This window comes from Rosa rugosa, chromosome 1 (assembly GCF_958449725.1).
Source record: "Rosa rugosa chromosome 1, drRosRugo1.1, whole genome shotgun sequence".
In the NCBI taxonomy this organism is placed as follows: Eukaryota; Viridiplantae; Streptophyta; class Magnoliopsida; order Rosales; family Rosaceae; genus Rosa; species Rosa rugosa.
Window position 1 is genome coordinate 55908514 of NC_084820.1, and position 14493 is coordinate 55923006.

General features: G+C 38.2%; 2 protein-coding genes across 2 annotated transcripts; one reads left to right on the forward strand and one right to left on the reverse strand.

The window, feature by feature from the left end:
- Window positions 1-1989: 1989 nt before the first annotated feature.
- On the forward strand, window positions 1990-6873 carry LOC133725566 (uncharacterized). The gene is made up of 7 exons (XM_062152857.1): window positions 1990-2253; window positions 2749-3174; window positions 3266-3318; window positions 4030-4067; window positions 4265-4583; window positions 5043-5350; window positions 5688-6873. Exons 1-7 carry the CDS (start codon window positions 2241-2243, stop codon window positions 6517-6519), a joined length of 1989 nt encoding a protein of 662 aa, XP_062008841.1. The 5' UTR covers window positions 1990-2240; the 3' UTR covers window positions 6520-6873.
- Window positions 6874-11000: 4127 nt separating this feature from the next.
- LOC133725568 (23 kDa jasmonate-induced protein-like) lies at window positions 11001-14098 on the reverse strand. The gene is made up of 3 exons (XM_062152858.1): window positions 13677-14098; window positions 11637-12277; window positions 11001-11535 (listed from the first exon to the last, which is right to left on the reverse strand). The coding sequence occupies exons 2-3, from the start codon at window positions 12090-12092 to the stop codon at window positions 11341-11343; spliced, it is 651 nt and encodes a 216-aa protein (XP_062008842.1). The 5' UTR covers window positions 12093-12277; window positions 13677-14098; the 3' UTR covers window positions 11001-11340.
- Between the last annotated feature and the right edge of the window lie 395 nt (window positions 14099-14493).

Sequence of the window (14493 nt, forward strand, 5' to 3'; positions counted from 1 at the left end):
TCGGAAATGTTGAAATTGACTATGAAGCCGCCAGGACTGCTTGGAAATCGAACGGATAAGGGGGGGCAGTCAATAGTTCTTTGAAGATGGGCGCCTATTTATCCACACCCCCATTAATTATATGAACGAATATTAACGCAGCCAACAGAAAATTAGAACTCGATTATTCCGTGAAGCATATGAAAAAGTTGACCAGAATACATATTTTGGAGTCGAAGTCTCTTTGCTCAACATGTTTTTTTTTTTGATGACATCTTTGCTCAACCTGTTGGAACAAAATTGTTCTTACCTGAAACCGACACAACCTCAAAACCTCAATATATAGGATGCTTGTGAAGGCTGCCTCCCAAACCTTCGGTTCGAACATTTGACAATTGCGGTTTATATATGTTTTTTTCTGTTATTTGTTTCATATAATATTTACATGCAATCCACATGGAAGTTATATTCCTGAAAGATCTTTGTTTATATATATGCACGGGGTTCAAACTTGAGACCTGACGTGTTTGCTTAAAATGTGATGACATGTATATATGCGTATAACTTTCTTAAAGTGGAAATTCAGGCCGAGCAGAATCTAGGTGGAGTTGGACTGGTCAAGAATCAAAGATCAACTAGTACATATCCAAAAAAAAAAAAAAAACTAGTATCACAAGTAGTCACGAGTAGCAAGAAGAATCTCGAAGCCTTTTATTAATTCGATCGTCTCCAAATTTTACAAGAATTGAAATTTGTCATGTCATCACCGTATGTCCCTCCTCTTGGATTTTGAGGGAAATAAATGAAGCTCTAATATTCTCTCTCTGGAAAGTAGAAAAATTTTCTCTGATTAAATATACAGGAGACATGAGTGATGTGTGAGGTATGTCTGGTTTTGCTTACATATTTGTTAGCTCGTTTCCTAACAAGTTTAGTTACAAAAAGTGAGAATGAAAGAAGTGACGGTCGATCTCATATTATTTAAAGGGCTAAATATTAGTTAGTACCCTGTGGTTTAGGTCCAAAATCAATTCAGTCCCTGAACTTCTAATTTCATCAAAAACACCCCTGCACTTTCAATTTTGATCTAATAGGTCCAATTCGTTAATATTATTTCAAATAGTTGGATTATTTGTTGAAAAACTATTTATTTTTAATAGTAGGACTCACTCCTAAATTGACAAGGCAGACCACCTCGACACCACATCATAAAACATAGGCCATATATGATCCACATTAACAAGTTAAATAACTCAATTGTCGGAAAACTAACAAATTGGACTTATTAGATCAAAATTGAAAGTGCAGGGGTGTTTTTGATGAAATTAGAAGTTCAGTTACTGAATTGATTTTAGACCTAAACCACAAGGTAGTAATTTGTATTTAGCCCTTATTTAAATTACTCAATTGTTTATAATACTATGAAAATAAAAAATGATATCGGTTCCACATAACTTTACATCCCAATTCCTTATGTGAGTAATAGGATTTAGGGGGATAGGGACCTTGATGGAATTTATTGGACTAAAAAAAAAGTCGAAAGGTCAATCAAGAATCAACTATAAAACAAAATGTAAGTAAAAATTCAAGAGGGTGCCTTGCCACCCTCGACTATCACTTGGCATAAGAGTGGCAGGGACGCCTTTTGGGGCTCTCCCCCCACCTCTAAACCTATGATTGGAGTTCTCTGCTATGCAGTTTCGAAAATTATGTTTCCGAACGCTTCAAGATGTTGTTTACTTTTGTGTTGGTAAGATTTTAAATTCCTATAAATTTTTACACTAATAAGCTTTTACCCTCATCCCCTTACTTATTTTGGGTAGGATTGGGCCTCTAGTTCACATGTGTACTATAGTCAATGACATGAGGCCTACTTTTGGATGCAAATGGGCTGCAAACCCAGACGGTATGACCCAGCTCAACCCGCATAGAAAATATCAGAACAGAAGGCAACGCCGACCAAGTGTGATAAGCCAAAGAAAGGGTATATATGAAAATATCAAATTGTCTGCCTTTGTGTAAATTCGTTATCCACCTCCTGCAACTATTATCAGACACTGTGGTATATTTGTGTGTGTGTGGGACTGTGTGGCTCTCTCGCAGTGACAGGGCTCTCTGTATCTTCTACCCAAAACCCAGAGTCTCAGTTTTCTTGTTATGCTTCTTCTGCTTGACTAACTCAACCTGAAATGCTGCCTCTGTTCTCTGTCTCTACTGTGCTGTTGTTGTTGTTGGGTTTGGAATTGGCTGAATGAGCTTCCATGCCTTCACTAGGTACCCAACTTCAATCTCATTCTTCATTCATTTTGTTATCTAAATTACTTGTTTATAGTCACTGAAAGTTTGAAACTTTGGTGCTGAACTATGTGAACTCTTGCTCATGTTACTTCCCCAATTCATTTAGAGCTTAGTCCAACAGCACTTGGTTTCTGGATTTATTAGTTCCATGAATTATTGCCAAACTAGCTTTTTTCGTAAAAAGAATTTAGGTAGAGGCATTTGTTGTGTATGCAATTTTCAAAGGTGTTTGTGACCTTTTTGTTAAGAAAGGGATGACTTTTATGTTGTTTGAAGCACATCCTAATGTTACTGAGACCTTTTCCAATACATATGCAGTACTTAGCAGATGTTAGTTCCATAGAACTAGCCTTTGTTACAGAATTTGGACTGTGTGTATAAATGTTCAATTGTCAAATGACTGGTTTTTTATTCAAAGATTCTTGCTTTTTTGGTCGAGGGTATCTCTTAAATGTTTATATTTGTTAGCAGAGATTGCTGTTGCTCAGCCTGGCTTCCAAAACCATCTATGTACCCTCAGGGCTCAAACCTCTCTCCATAGTAAAGTAATTTCAAGTCCATTCACCTTTGGAATTGACAAGAAACTGTCCTCATGGTATAAATCCTCGGACATAGCTAAAAAGTCATACTTCAACTTGGGGAACATTAAGACCCCAAGGAGTAGACTAGTGATCCAAGCAGTTGCTACTTTTGAAGCAAAAACTCTTGTTCATAATGAGAATGGACACTTGGGTTACACCAGTTCAGAGCTGAATAAGGATTCGAGTCCCTTTCAGCGAGAGTCTTCAAGTGATGATTCCTCAGAAATGGATGAGAAAGAGAAGTTAAGGCGATTGAGGATTTCTAAAGCAAATAAAGGGAACACACCATGGAACAAAGGAAGAAAGCATAGTCCTGGTATGATATACTCATCCAGTCTGGCTTTTGCATTATCAAATGTGTCCTTTATACTTGTCGTACTGAAATGTTATCCATACAATCATTGCAGAAACCCTTCAGCTGATCAAAGAAAGAACAAGGCTTGCAATGCAGGATCCTAAGGTGATGTCATGTAAGAATAATTTACATGTTTCTGTTGGAATGATGTTAATATAGATATATTACGAGTGGAGCTGGATTCTGAGCTTTGGAGTTTGCTCTAAAAGAAAACTTGTTTCATATCTATCCGTAGTTTACATACTTGGTATTGAAAGATACATGGAGATTGCTTGTGTACACGCCATTCAGTTGGTACATTCTACTTAAAAGTACAAACTTTTTCAAGGCATTAAATGCATTTATTTTGGCCAATCTTGTTTGTTGCAAAGGAAACCTTGTCTCTTTGTATATATAGTTCACTTTGAGGAACTTGAATGGGTGCAACTCTTGACCTTCTTCCTAACTCTTCTCAATGTGCTGCTGGTCGTATTATGTATTGATAATGACATCTCGTACTAGTCAGTATATGTCAGATGAAATGACATTTCACCAAGTATATAAATATTGTCCAGCTTTCTGCCTTAAAAAGGACATGCATCTGTGTCAGTATTTATCTGCAAAAAGCAATTTCCTTATTAGATTGAAGGATGACTCACTGATGCTTGGCACAGTACCTATTTAAAGCACACACACTATAATGTTGTAACCAATGCAAAGGATAACCTATGAGATGAAGGTTAGGTGTTTTGTAATTTCATTCTCCCTGTAATTGGACATAATCTCATTTTCAATTGTCAGAGTTGTTTATGTTACTGACAATGTTTGTCTACGCAGGTCAAAATGAAGTTGGTTAACCTTGGACATGCTCAAACGTGGGTATTTGTTGTTCTGTTTATAAGAACTGTAGTTTAATCATTGCTATCTTTTTTCATTGTGTTGAAACAGTGTTCATTTTAGTCCTGAGTTTGTTTGTCCCTTGAGTGGAATGAACTAGAAGTTTATGATCATATATTTGAATTACTTTTCCTTCGCATTCCTAACAAAATATCTCCTCTTATTGATCATTCAGGGAGGAGACAAGAACAAAAATTGGGATTGGAGTCCGGATGGGGTGGGAAAGACGGCGGCAAAAGCTATCATTGCAGGAAAATTGCTGTTATGAATGGCAGAACTTAATTGCCGAAGCCTCTAGACGAGGTTATGATGGTGAGGAGGAGTTGCAATGGGATTCCTACAAGATCTTAGATGGAAAGCTTAAAGAGGAGTATCTAGAGAGTATAGAACAAAGGAAAATAATGCGCAGGCCAAAAGGAAGCAAGAGAGCACCCAAATCTCTTGAGCAAAGGAGGAAGATCTCACAAGCAATCTCAGCAAAATGGAACGATCCGGTAAGTGCAGATATAATAATCTTGGTGAGGTCTCATTAAGTAAGTACATTACAGTCTTTGATGCCTTTAGGTAAAACTATTTTCACATCAATACCCGAGTATGTACCATTCCAAACTTCCGTTCCATAGTTAGTTTTGAATTCTTCTCACGTCCAAGCTTACCATACTTGACCTAAATCCGACCTTACCCCACGGTTTGCTTTCCAATCATCAAGGATTGACAAATTTTATTGTACTGTTTGGTGTTTAGGCTACTTTAACTTAACTTTCTCGCATCCAGAAGAAGCCATTGTAATTGTTTATTCATGTTGATACATAAGTGCCAATATGGCCATGTTTATTGCATGTTCAGTAACAATAGCAGGAAACCTGACCCTTCCTTTCTTTGAATTACATGTTCCTGATATATGAACGATCCTTTCTTTAAATTACATGTTCCTGATATACTTCAAATGTCAGGAGTACCGTGACCGGGTTTGCTCTGCCTTGTCTAAATATTACGATGCGTCCTATGGAGCTGAAAGAAAGCCAAGAAAAAGGTCACCACGTAATACTGAGTCCCCAAGAAGGAGCCCTACAAAGAAAAAGGTTTTTGAAGAAAAAAAAATTTCAAAGAATGAGATTAAACTCCAGAAACTGAAGTTGAGAAGTAAAGGACCCATGTATAAGGATCCTCTGGCAAGTTCTAAGATGGAGATGATAAAGAACATCAGAGCACAAAGAGCAGCTACTGAAACCAAGAAAACTGAAGCCATAGAACGAGCTAGGTAAGCTCATCTTGCATACTTGTGGATTAAATTGAACTCTATGGACTAGTAAATGAAAATTACTAGCCTGTATTATCATATCATTGATTCGGAACAATCGAACAAACCATTTCGTGCTGTCTAGATGATCTGATGCCTTTGGTCATAATACTTGGCCCTTGGTTTTTCAATTTTTCAGCTATTTAGATTCTTGAATATTATCACCTGCAGTATGTAGACCAAATGATCCCATAATCCTAATTGATCCTACTTGGGATTACATACAGATTTGTACTTGTAAAAAACGCCATATCTCTTATTGTAATTACTGTTTTATTACTTTTATGGCATTCTGCAGGCTATTGATTGCTGAAGCTGAGAAGGCTGCCATGGCTCTTGAGGCTTCTGCAACTAAGAGCCCTGTTGCTCGAGCTTCCCTCATTGAAACGCGACAGCTTATAGCCGAGGCAATTCGGTCAATTGAATCTATAGACACGATGCAGATCTCTTCACATGAGAATGAAGAGCCTTCAGTTGCATCAAATGAAGTGATTAGCCAGAGTGAGAAGGAAAACTGGTTTTGGGGTCTGACTGATGCAGATGATGCAAAGGTAAATGGTACCCTAACCTTTTCATCCCATGGGAATGAAAAGCCTTCAGTCCCACCAAATGAAGTGATTAGCCAAGATGAGAAGGAAGCTGGGATTTGGGGTTTGACTGAAGCAGATAATGGAAAGGTGGTGAATGGCACCCAGACCTTTTCCATCAACGATAATGAAGACCCCTTATTTGCATCGAATGAAGTGCTTAGTCAGATGGAGAAGGAAACATATACTGGGTCTGGTGGTCCGACTGAAGCATACAACGGAAAAGTAAATGGCACCCCAACCTTATCGTCAATTATAGACGAGGACCTTGGCTTTGACGAGTTCACCTTGCAGGATATGCCAAGTGATGAAGATGAGCTTCCCCCAATGAGCTCTGACAGTGATGCTTTGCCTCCGTCTAGTTCGGAGCAATCGGATTCAAGCATTCAATCAGACGAATTAGACCCAAATGAGAACGATAAATGCTACAAGAATCTTCAACTCAATGGGACCAAAGTTGAATCCCAAGAAGATGAAACACCGGCTACTGTAACTAAAAAGTGGGTTCGAGGGAGGCTCATTGAAGTACCTGAAGAAGCTTAGGTACAGCAAATTCAGACAGTAATGGTACTTCTCTTCTGAACATTTTGAGTCCACAAGGGATGTCTTGAGATCGCATCTGCTTCTAGCAAACAGCAGAGGTGTCTTGCTTCACACGTAAGGTTGGCCACTGCTGTTTTCACATAGAGCTAATACTTATTTGTCGACCATGATTGTTTTATATGATACTGTGGTAGAATTACCTGGGGCCTTTGTATCAGTGGAAAATAGCATCTGTAGTCTTATTTGATATTGGAGATGGATTCTATACATTTTACAGGTCTGTAATATGCTACATTTAACTGCCATGTGCAGCATCTTTTTTCTCAAATAGTAAATGGCCCATTTTGTGAACAATGTTATATTATGAAGCGACCGTATATGAATTGATCCTGGCTCTGTGTAGTTGTATGGCAATATTGCATCCAAGAATAACTCTTATGAAGTCTTGTCACTCTCATAAGTTAGCATATTGACAGAGAACCAAGTATAGAAGCATCAGTACATTACAGCTTTAGATTCATACATGATGGAAAATTAACTAGGAGGGTAAATTTTATCAGGGCGGTTGAGTTGGGAGTCCACAGACTTCTCCACCTCTTTCCTCTTCTCTTCTTTCTCCTTTTTTGCCTTGTGTATCTCCTCTTCTACTTCTTCCTCCTGCAAAACACAGACAGACCTCAGGACTATCAAAGACGAGGGATATTAAACATCCAAAGCTCTTTTATCTTTGAGATAGATGCAACAGGGTTTACAAAACCATGCAAGCTAGCCTACATTTATGACTTTGTCAGCGACAGGGAGCTTAAGGCCTTGAACGGCGGCTCGGTTCTGCGCCTTGGTTGTGACAAGACGCAGCAGCTCTGGCTTCTTGGCACAACAAGCAATTGCCCTGCCTGCAGAACTTGTGATGCCTCCACCTCTTGAGCGCCATCCAAGTACAAGTCTGGACTGCATTTTTCAGGATCCTAGCTAGCTGGTCCTCTTCTTTTGCTAAAGAATGGTACCTCTTTTAATAAACAATGGGCATAATATCAGGGATGACATATGAGATCAATTCTTGTCCTCTACATGGACTGCCACATGTCTTGTAAATGCCACGTGCAACCTATGTTTGTGCTTCATGTACAGAACACGAGTGGATGATCAATAAGCTTTCATAAAAGGAGGGTTAATTTAGGATTTGCTTGGTTTTGTTATCATGGCCTTAGAGAGTGGACGGTTTATGTGATTTATTTATCAAGGAAGTCAAACTAATTGGTTTGTCTGGAAAAAGAAAGTCAATTTTATTGGTTGAGCTAGAATTTATTTTTATTTTTTAAATAAGAATCTCTGCAACTGTCCTTAAATTTTGATCAATTTTGATTAATAAAATTAATGTTGCTTCCCAAATTAAGTAAAGAAACTGCATTGCGTTTGTGGTAGGTTATATGGGAAAGAAAGTCAAATTAATTGGTTGAATTAAATAATTTTAAAAAAGGATCGCTACGACTGTTTTTAAATGTTAATTATTAAAATTCATGTAGCTGTCCTCAAGCCTTAAGTAATGAAATTGCATAATACAATAACAGGAGTATGTTGCCAAAATCACATATTACAATGGTCCTCTCTACACTATCTCGTATATATCTAAACTGCACTAATTAACACAATTAATTAACCTACGTCGACTGTTTCATTTGCTTTACAAGAATGATGATACATCGACTACTGCCATAACATTCTTTTTTGTTTGTCTAATAAGCAAAACATTGATTTGGAACTCGAGAATAAATTAAATGGGTTAAACCTTGCATGAAATAATGCAAGTTCTACCGTAAAAAACTATTGATATATACCAATTGGAACGCGCGCAGAAGCATATGCATGTACATCGGATATGTTGTTCCCATCTGCACATCAACAAACATTTTTCGCATCCGATAATTGGACAACACCCGAGATGGAATTTCATAATTGTAATCACGAAATCTGCAATAGACAAAATCTGGAGTTACCAGGATGAACCCTCCTCTCAAACGTCCCAACACATCAAGACTCTTGAGTCTAGGACTAAAAACCCTCTGTGTTTCCTTCCCAAATTAGTATGAGCTTGATAGCTATAGGGTCAACTTCTCAAGAGAGGGAAGTTGAGAAATAACAACATGGTTGTTAATCATCGATCCATCAACAACGAAACTTAGCTCCTTTAAATTCTTGCACCAGATTGAACCAAGGTCCAATGGGCTGAATCTGCTTGAATAATAAAGAGTTTCGAGATTGACTGCTTCAATACCACACCTATATATAATATTCATCATCATAACAAGGATGGCTTTTGAGGACAACCTTCTTGAGCTTGGTTAATCTACAAACCGGAATACAAATATAATCCATCCTTACACAGAATCTCAACTCCAAAATCTCAAGAGAAGGGCATCTAGAAAGGAGCTCCCAGAAAAATCTATCAGATCAACACGTGACTCGACAATCACTCGAGCTCCTTTCGCCAGCTAAACCTTGTGTTGCCATGAACCAAGTCACTCGCCAGATCGAGTACAATGTGTTAACACAACCAGTGATCCGAAATCCAACCTAGCAGCAGGAAACTTGTACATTGGGTGGCCGGGAATACGAAAATCGAGCAACAAGTTTTTGACAGTGTTTGGATACCAGCTTTATCCAATTGTCAGGGTGATGATCAGAGATGCTTTTTTTTTTTTTTTTTTTTTTTTTTTTTTTTGGGTTAAACCAGGGTATCCCCCGCCTGTAGGCAAGGACTAATCCCTCGAGCCGGGTCGGACCCCATTTTGGGGGGAAGCTCTCCCAACGCAGGCTGCTCCATTCACAAGGCTCGAACTCGAGATTTTGCTTAAGGGGAACAAACTCCTGACCACTTGAACCACCAAGCGTTGGTAGAGATGTCTTTTGCCAATACACCTTTCAGTGTAAAGTGTCCTTTTCGAATGTTCTTCATGCTCGTCTTGGAGTAAACTCAAGGACCCATCAACACCTCGTCTTGATTTTTCAGAAATACCAAAATGAAAGTGAGAATGTGGAAGAGTCCCAAAGGCTTTTCCACGTCTTGGACAAGAGGCTCATGCAGACAGCATCTTCACCGGGCAAGCAAAACAGGATTTTCTCCATAGTAGGTTCCGACAACTGCGATATTCGATCCTTGTCGTCGATTAGGATGGCCATGATGAGGAGTATCATGATCGAAAATCAAACCGAAGTAATGTAGGATCCTTTGACCCTAGCTAGAATGGGCTAAGCCAAAAGTTGATTGGGTCGGTTCAAGTTTAGCCCAACTCAGTTGCTTCCAAGACTGGTGATGCGTAACACTAGGACATTAATTTGGGGAATAGATTCTGTGTTCGTCTTACCAAATGAAGTGATCAGGCAAGTCGAGAATGAAACTGGGATTTGGGGTTTGATTGAAGCAAATAAGGGAAAAGTAAAATATATAGCACCGGATCTGGATTAATTGGTTATCCCTGGCTTTAAATATAAGCCGTGTAATTAAAATTCAATGACAGCTCAACGAAATGGCTTAAATACTCATTTATTTGTTTTATGAGAAAATGATGTTAAACTGGAGGGGAGAAAATAATGGAATAGGGAGGGACTCAAACTTTTGTAAATTTTATTCTCTCATCTCTGTCATTCAGTTCCTTCTCGTATTCTCCATCCCAAGAGTTCTAATTTTTGGAGAAATTTAAAAAAATAACCTTTTTTTTTTGTGACAGTGAATTGAGTTATGACCCAGTTTTTCAAAGCGGTTGAACTAACCTTTTAAGGCAGTGAGAAATTGTAATTACCCTCATTAATTTATTCTCTTCAATCTCAATCTCATATGGCCAATCAATTTCATCTATTTTTTGCTTTATTGCATGATGTAGTATTTGCACCAAAAAAATAAGAATATATCGATGACTTTGGTACGATTGAAGAAACACCAAACGAAATTGAAGCAAAACAAACTGCCTTCATGTACACCAAATAAAAAGAAGAGTTAAGGTTAGGATTTTTCTAATATTGGATTAATGGGGCTTGTTCATTGATGACTTCTTCTGTACTAGGCCTTCAAAGTTCAAACAACACTTGACAAGCTTTAAGCAAATTCAACAAGGCTCTGAGGAAGACCGAGGAAATGAGTTTCATGTACACCAGGTCCAAACTTCCAATTGATAATTAATATTCAAATTCGATACACCAGTTGAAAATAAAATAATTTACAAATAAATTCGAATGCAAAATTTCAAAATCCCTATTGAAATTGACTCAAACTTCAAGGATTTCGTCAACTCAATAATTCTAGCAACCTAATGAAAAATAGTATGTGTAATAATTATTTATCCCTTGTGTAGTCGTTATTGTGTATGGTTGGTTACTGTTTAAGATCTCAAGAAATTAAAATGTAGTTTGCAATGGTATTTGAATGCCCAATAAAAATCCCACCAAATTTTCAAAAATAAGAGTGGAGCCAAATTCCAAGCACATAATTTAAGACATACACTCAGGAAAGTATTTATTAAATATAAGATCGAGTAGGTACACATAATTTAGGAAAAGCAAACCAAACAGTAATAGTGCATACAGACCCAATAGAAAGTTTGACACGAACAAAAATGACGAAAATTACAACTGAAAGGAAATTATTCTATAACCTCTGAGACAGGCATGAAGCATTATTTATTGATAATATGAACTAGCCTTGACCAACAACAAGGTCAATCAACAGCCAGCATACTGCATACATATAACATACGAACTCAATATAGATATACCTCCTTAGCTCCCTTTACTAGCTAGCTAGTAGGAGCCGACTCGATTGGGATCGAATCAAGCATTGACAGCATCTTCTAAAGTGAATGTTGCTTCCACCACAGGGGAAGTGCCACTGCCAGTTGATATAATTGACAAGCATCCCTCCCATGAGTCGCGGTAGTTGTAGCAAGTCGTTTGAGACTTCTGATATAATAAGTCGCTCCGTACTGCATTAGTGAAGTGGTTCACTTCACGGGCCTCAGTCGAGACCTGCAAAACGAATTATCCAACCTGTGATTCCAGTTGTGAACGTAGTTAAAACACTTTTAAAATATAATAAATGAAAAATTGGGTTAGGTTAATATATTTACAGAGTGGTAATCTCCTATGTTTTTTTCTCTTCTATGTGTGTTGGACCAAGCCATGATGTAGTCACAGTCGTTGCCTATCTTTCCGTTCTTGCCGCGATACACAACACCTGCCGTAGATCCATAAGAGTCTCCAACATGCAAAAACGCACCCCACTGGCCATTTTGAATTACTATTGGGTATGGGACTGGTCCAATGTGCCCAGCCCTATCTTCACTACCAACCAACATCATAGTGTTCCCAGTAGCATTGTAAATGAGGCAAAGTGTGGATCGTTCAATTCCCCATTGTCTCTTCAGATTCTCCACGTAAGTGTGGGCATTCATATCCTTCATGTTGGCGTTTTTCATGTTAACTGCCATGCGTGCCCTGTCAACTGCGGTTATTTCCCTGTCGGCATACTCTGCCATTCCTTTTAGGGTCGAGTCGGTTATGGGGTTGCCAAACACGTTTGCCATCTCTCTCTCTCAAAATATATATATGCTACCTGTTAGATGGACCAGCTATACCACGGTCTTATATATACCAGTGCTTAAACCACGAGAAGACGCAGGTTTTTTTTTTTTTTATCTCTCCGTGAAAGTCTGTAACAGAGAAGACAGAGGACAGAGAAGGCTACAGATCCGATATACTCCAAAAAAACCTGCAAACCCAAAAGTCAAAATAAGACAGGTTACAAATAAATCACATACATACACATAGCATTTATGTGTTTTCAATCAGCAAAAGAAAGTATAACATTCAGTTTGAAACATAAAGTTTATGCACTCCACTGGTACAATGAGATTTCTTTAAAGATATTATTTTACACGCCTTATTCTACCAATTTCTATGGTATGATGATATTGATAAACATAACTTCATCAAATTGGCAATGTCATTGAGCACAATAAACTACAAACACCCAATACGTAATTCTCTATTGGGTTGAAAATGATAGATGAAACGCCCCGATCCTGAAATTGAACCAAAGCATCGTTATTGGCTGAATGAGATTACAATTTTAACGTCCCAAAACCAAAATCCTTAAAGAAAACTAAAGAATCGTTACTAACTTGAAAATCATAAGAAAATGGATAAAAACAATTATAAATCTACTATTACACTAATTGTCTCAAGAACACTGAGCTGCCAATTTCCAGAAAGCAAACATGTACAATCTTTTTCCAATAACGGTACAAAAGTAAACACTGTGATAATAATGGGTTGCCATTGTCCCCGTTAGCTATGTCTTGTCTATCAAAGCCCAGGGCTACCTAAGCCCGATACATTAATAATGGGTTGCCCTTGCACACCTGTTAGCTATGTTCTCAGCAATCAAAACCTTGGGTTACCTAAGCCTGATATACTAATAATGGGTTGTCATTGCATACCCGTTAGCTATGTCTTGGCTATCAAAGCCTAAGGCTACCTAAGCTTGATGATCGCACCATTATGGGGTCACATCATATGATAAAGTCACCACAAATTAGCATCATGACTCAAAGAAATCAATTCCAAGTACACTCAACCAGAAGAGCAAGAACTACCGAATAATCTGCAAGTAGAACAGCTTCTGCCAGTCAATTTCTTCACAGAACCCACACCAAAGGTAGCAAAACATGCAATATTACTGGTAAAAGTTACACGTAGCAATGACCAGAAGGATATGTGAGAAACGGTTTGGCTACAAAGCAGTAAGTACTATTACACAGCATGGACAAACTTTTATAATAATTGACAATCGACTGATATGAGAATTTTATCAAATTGACCACAAAGATTACACACAATACTGCTAGTCTTGTCAACAGACCAACCCAAACTGAAAACCCACTCTTGAAAAGAAACCTTCTCTACAATACTTGAATAAAGAGAAGAGGAAAGAAACAAACAAGAATCAGAGAAGAGAACCCACAACGATAAAAGATAAAACCTATAAAATATATGCAGATACAATGTCACTCACAATTGAATCACACCAACACCTCAATTTAACAAGGTAGAAATCAAGCAATGAAAGTCATTAACAAAACATATTGCAAGAAAGAACAGCCACTCACCTCAAATCTTAAACAGAACCAAAACCCAAAAGAGTACACCAAAACAAAAGTCCGAAATAAAGCTCAACCTCTGCTAAAACTCACAGAACACCCAACTCTGGAAATCTCAAAGGTGAAACCCAAGACCATGAGATCATAAATCTCACATCTTCCTCAAACTTGCAGTAAAAAAAAGCTCCTAGGCCTGATTCTTTTAATCACTCGCAAAAACGAGTCCGGAAGACAAAGTCTCCAAAGTCAAAACTCTCATCCCCTTCTCATAGCTAATCTTCTCTTCGACTCCTTTTTCTTCCGTGTCTTTTCTCCTCACTCCTCTCTGTTTTTCTCCCACCTTCTTTTTTATCTCTCCTCTCTTCCCATCCTTTTCTCTTCCCCTTTCTCCTTCCCCTGTTCACTGTCCCCTCCCCTTCCCCTTTCTTTCTTTCTTTTCCTTTCTTTTTTTCTTCTTTCTTTCTCGTATCCACTTCTCTACTCCTAGCAGAGTGGCGGACGCACGAGTGGGGGCTACGGCCCCCAGTCAGCGTTTGCCATTTGGCAACTGAGATCCTTTTTTCATATTTTATGTCGGCTATGTTTATATAATATATAATAGATATTGATATGTATGGAGGTATGGTGCTGTTCTGTTTCACCAAAGCACTATCATATATAATTAAATATATGTAAAGACTGAAGGCGTGCAGCTTGCCTTTCCCAGATACCCATACCACCCCATTAACCCATTTCATTTGTTCCACTGAGAATCTCCATTCCCCAAACAACAAACTCAATACTTCCCGGACTTTCTTCGATTGAGTCGGACTTCGACTCTTTTGAG

What these genes read in the sequence shown, in the direction of transcription:
- LOC133725566 (XM_062152857.1), top strand. An exon ending in AACCTTGGACATGCTCAAAC is followed by an intron (nt 4,068 to 4,264) that starts GTGGGTATTTGT and finishes TTGATCATTCAG; the next exon opens with GGAGGAGACAAGAACAAAAA. An exon ending in CAGCAAAATGGAACGATCCG is followed by an intron (nt 4,584 to 5,042) that starts GTAAGTGCAGAT and finishes TTCAAATGTCAG; the next exon opens with GAGTACCGTGACCGGGTTTG.
- LOC133725568 (XM_062152858.1), bottom strand. Translation starts at nt 12,092, where the DNA reads ATGGCAAACGTGTTTGGCAACCCCATAACCGACTCGACCCTAAAAGGA. An exon ending in ACATAGGAGATTACCACTCT is followed by an intron (nt 11,536 to 11,636) that starts GTAAATATATTA and finishes TTCGTTTTGCAG; the next exon opens with GTCTCGACTGAGGCCCGTGA.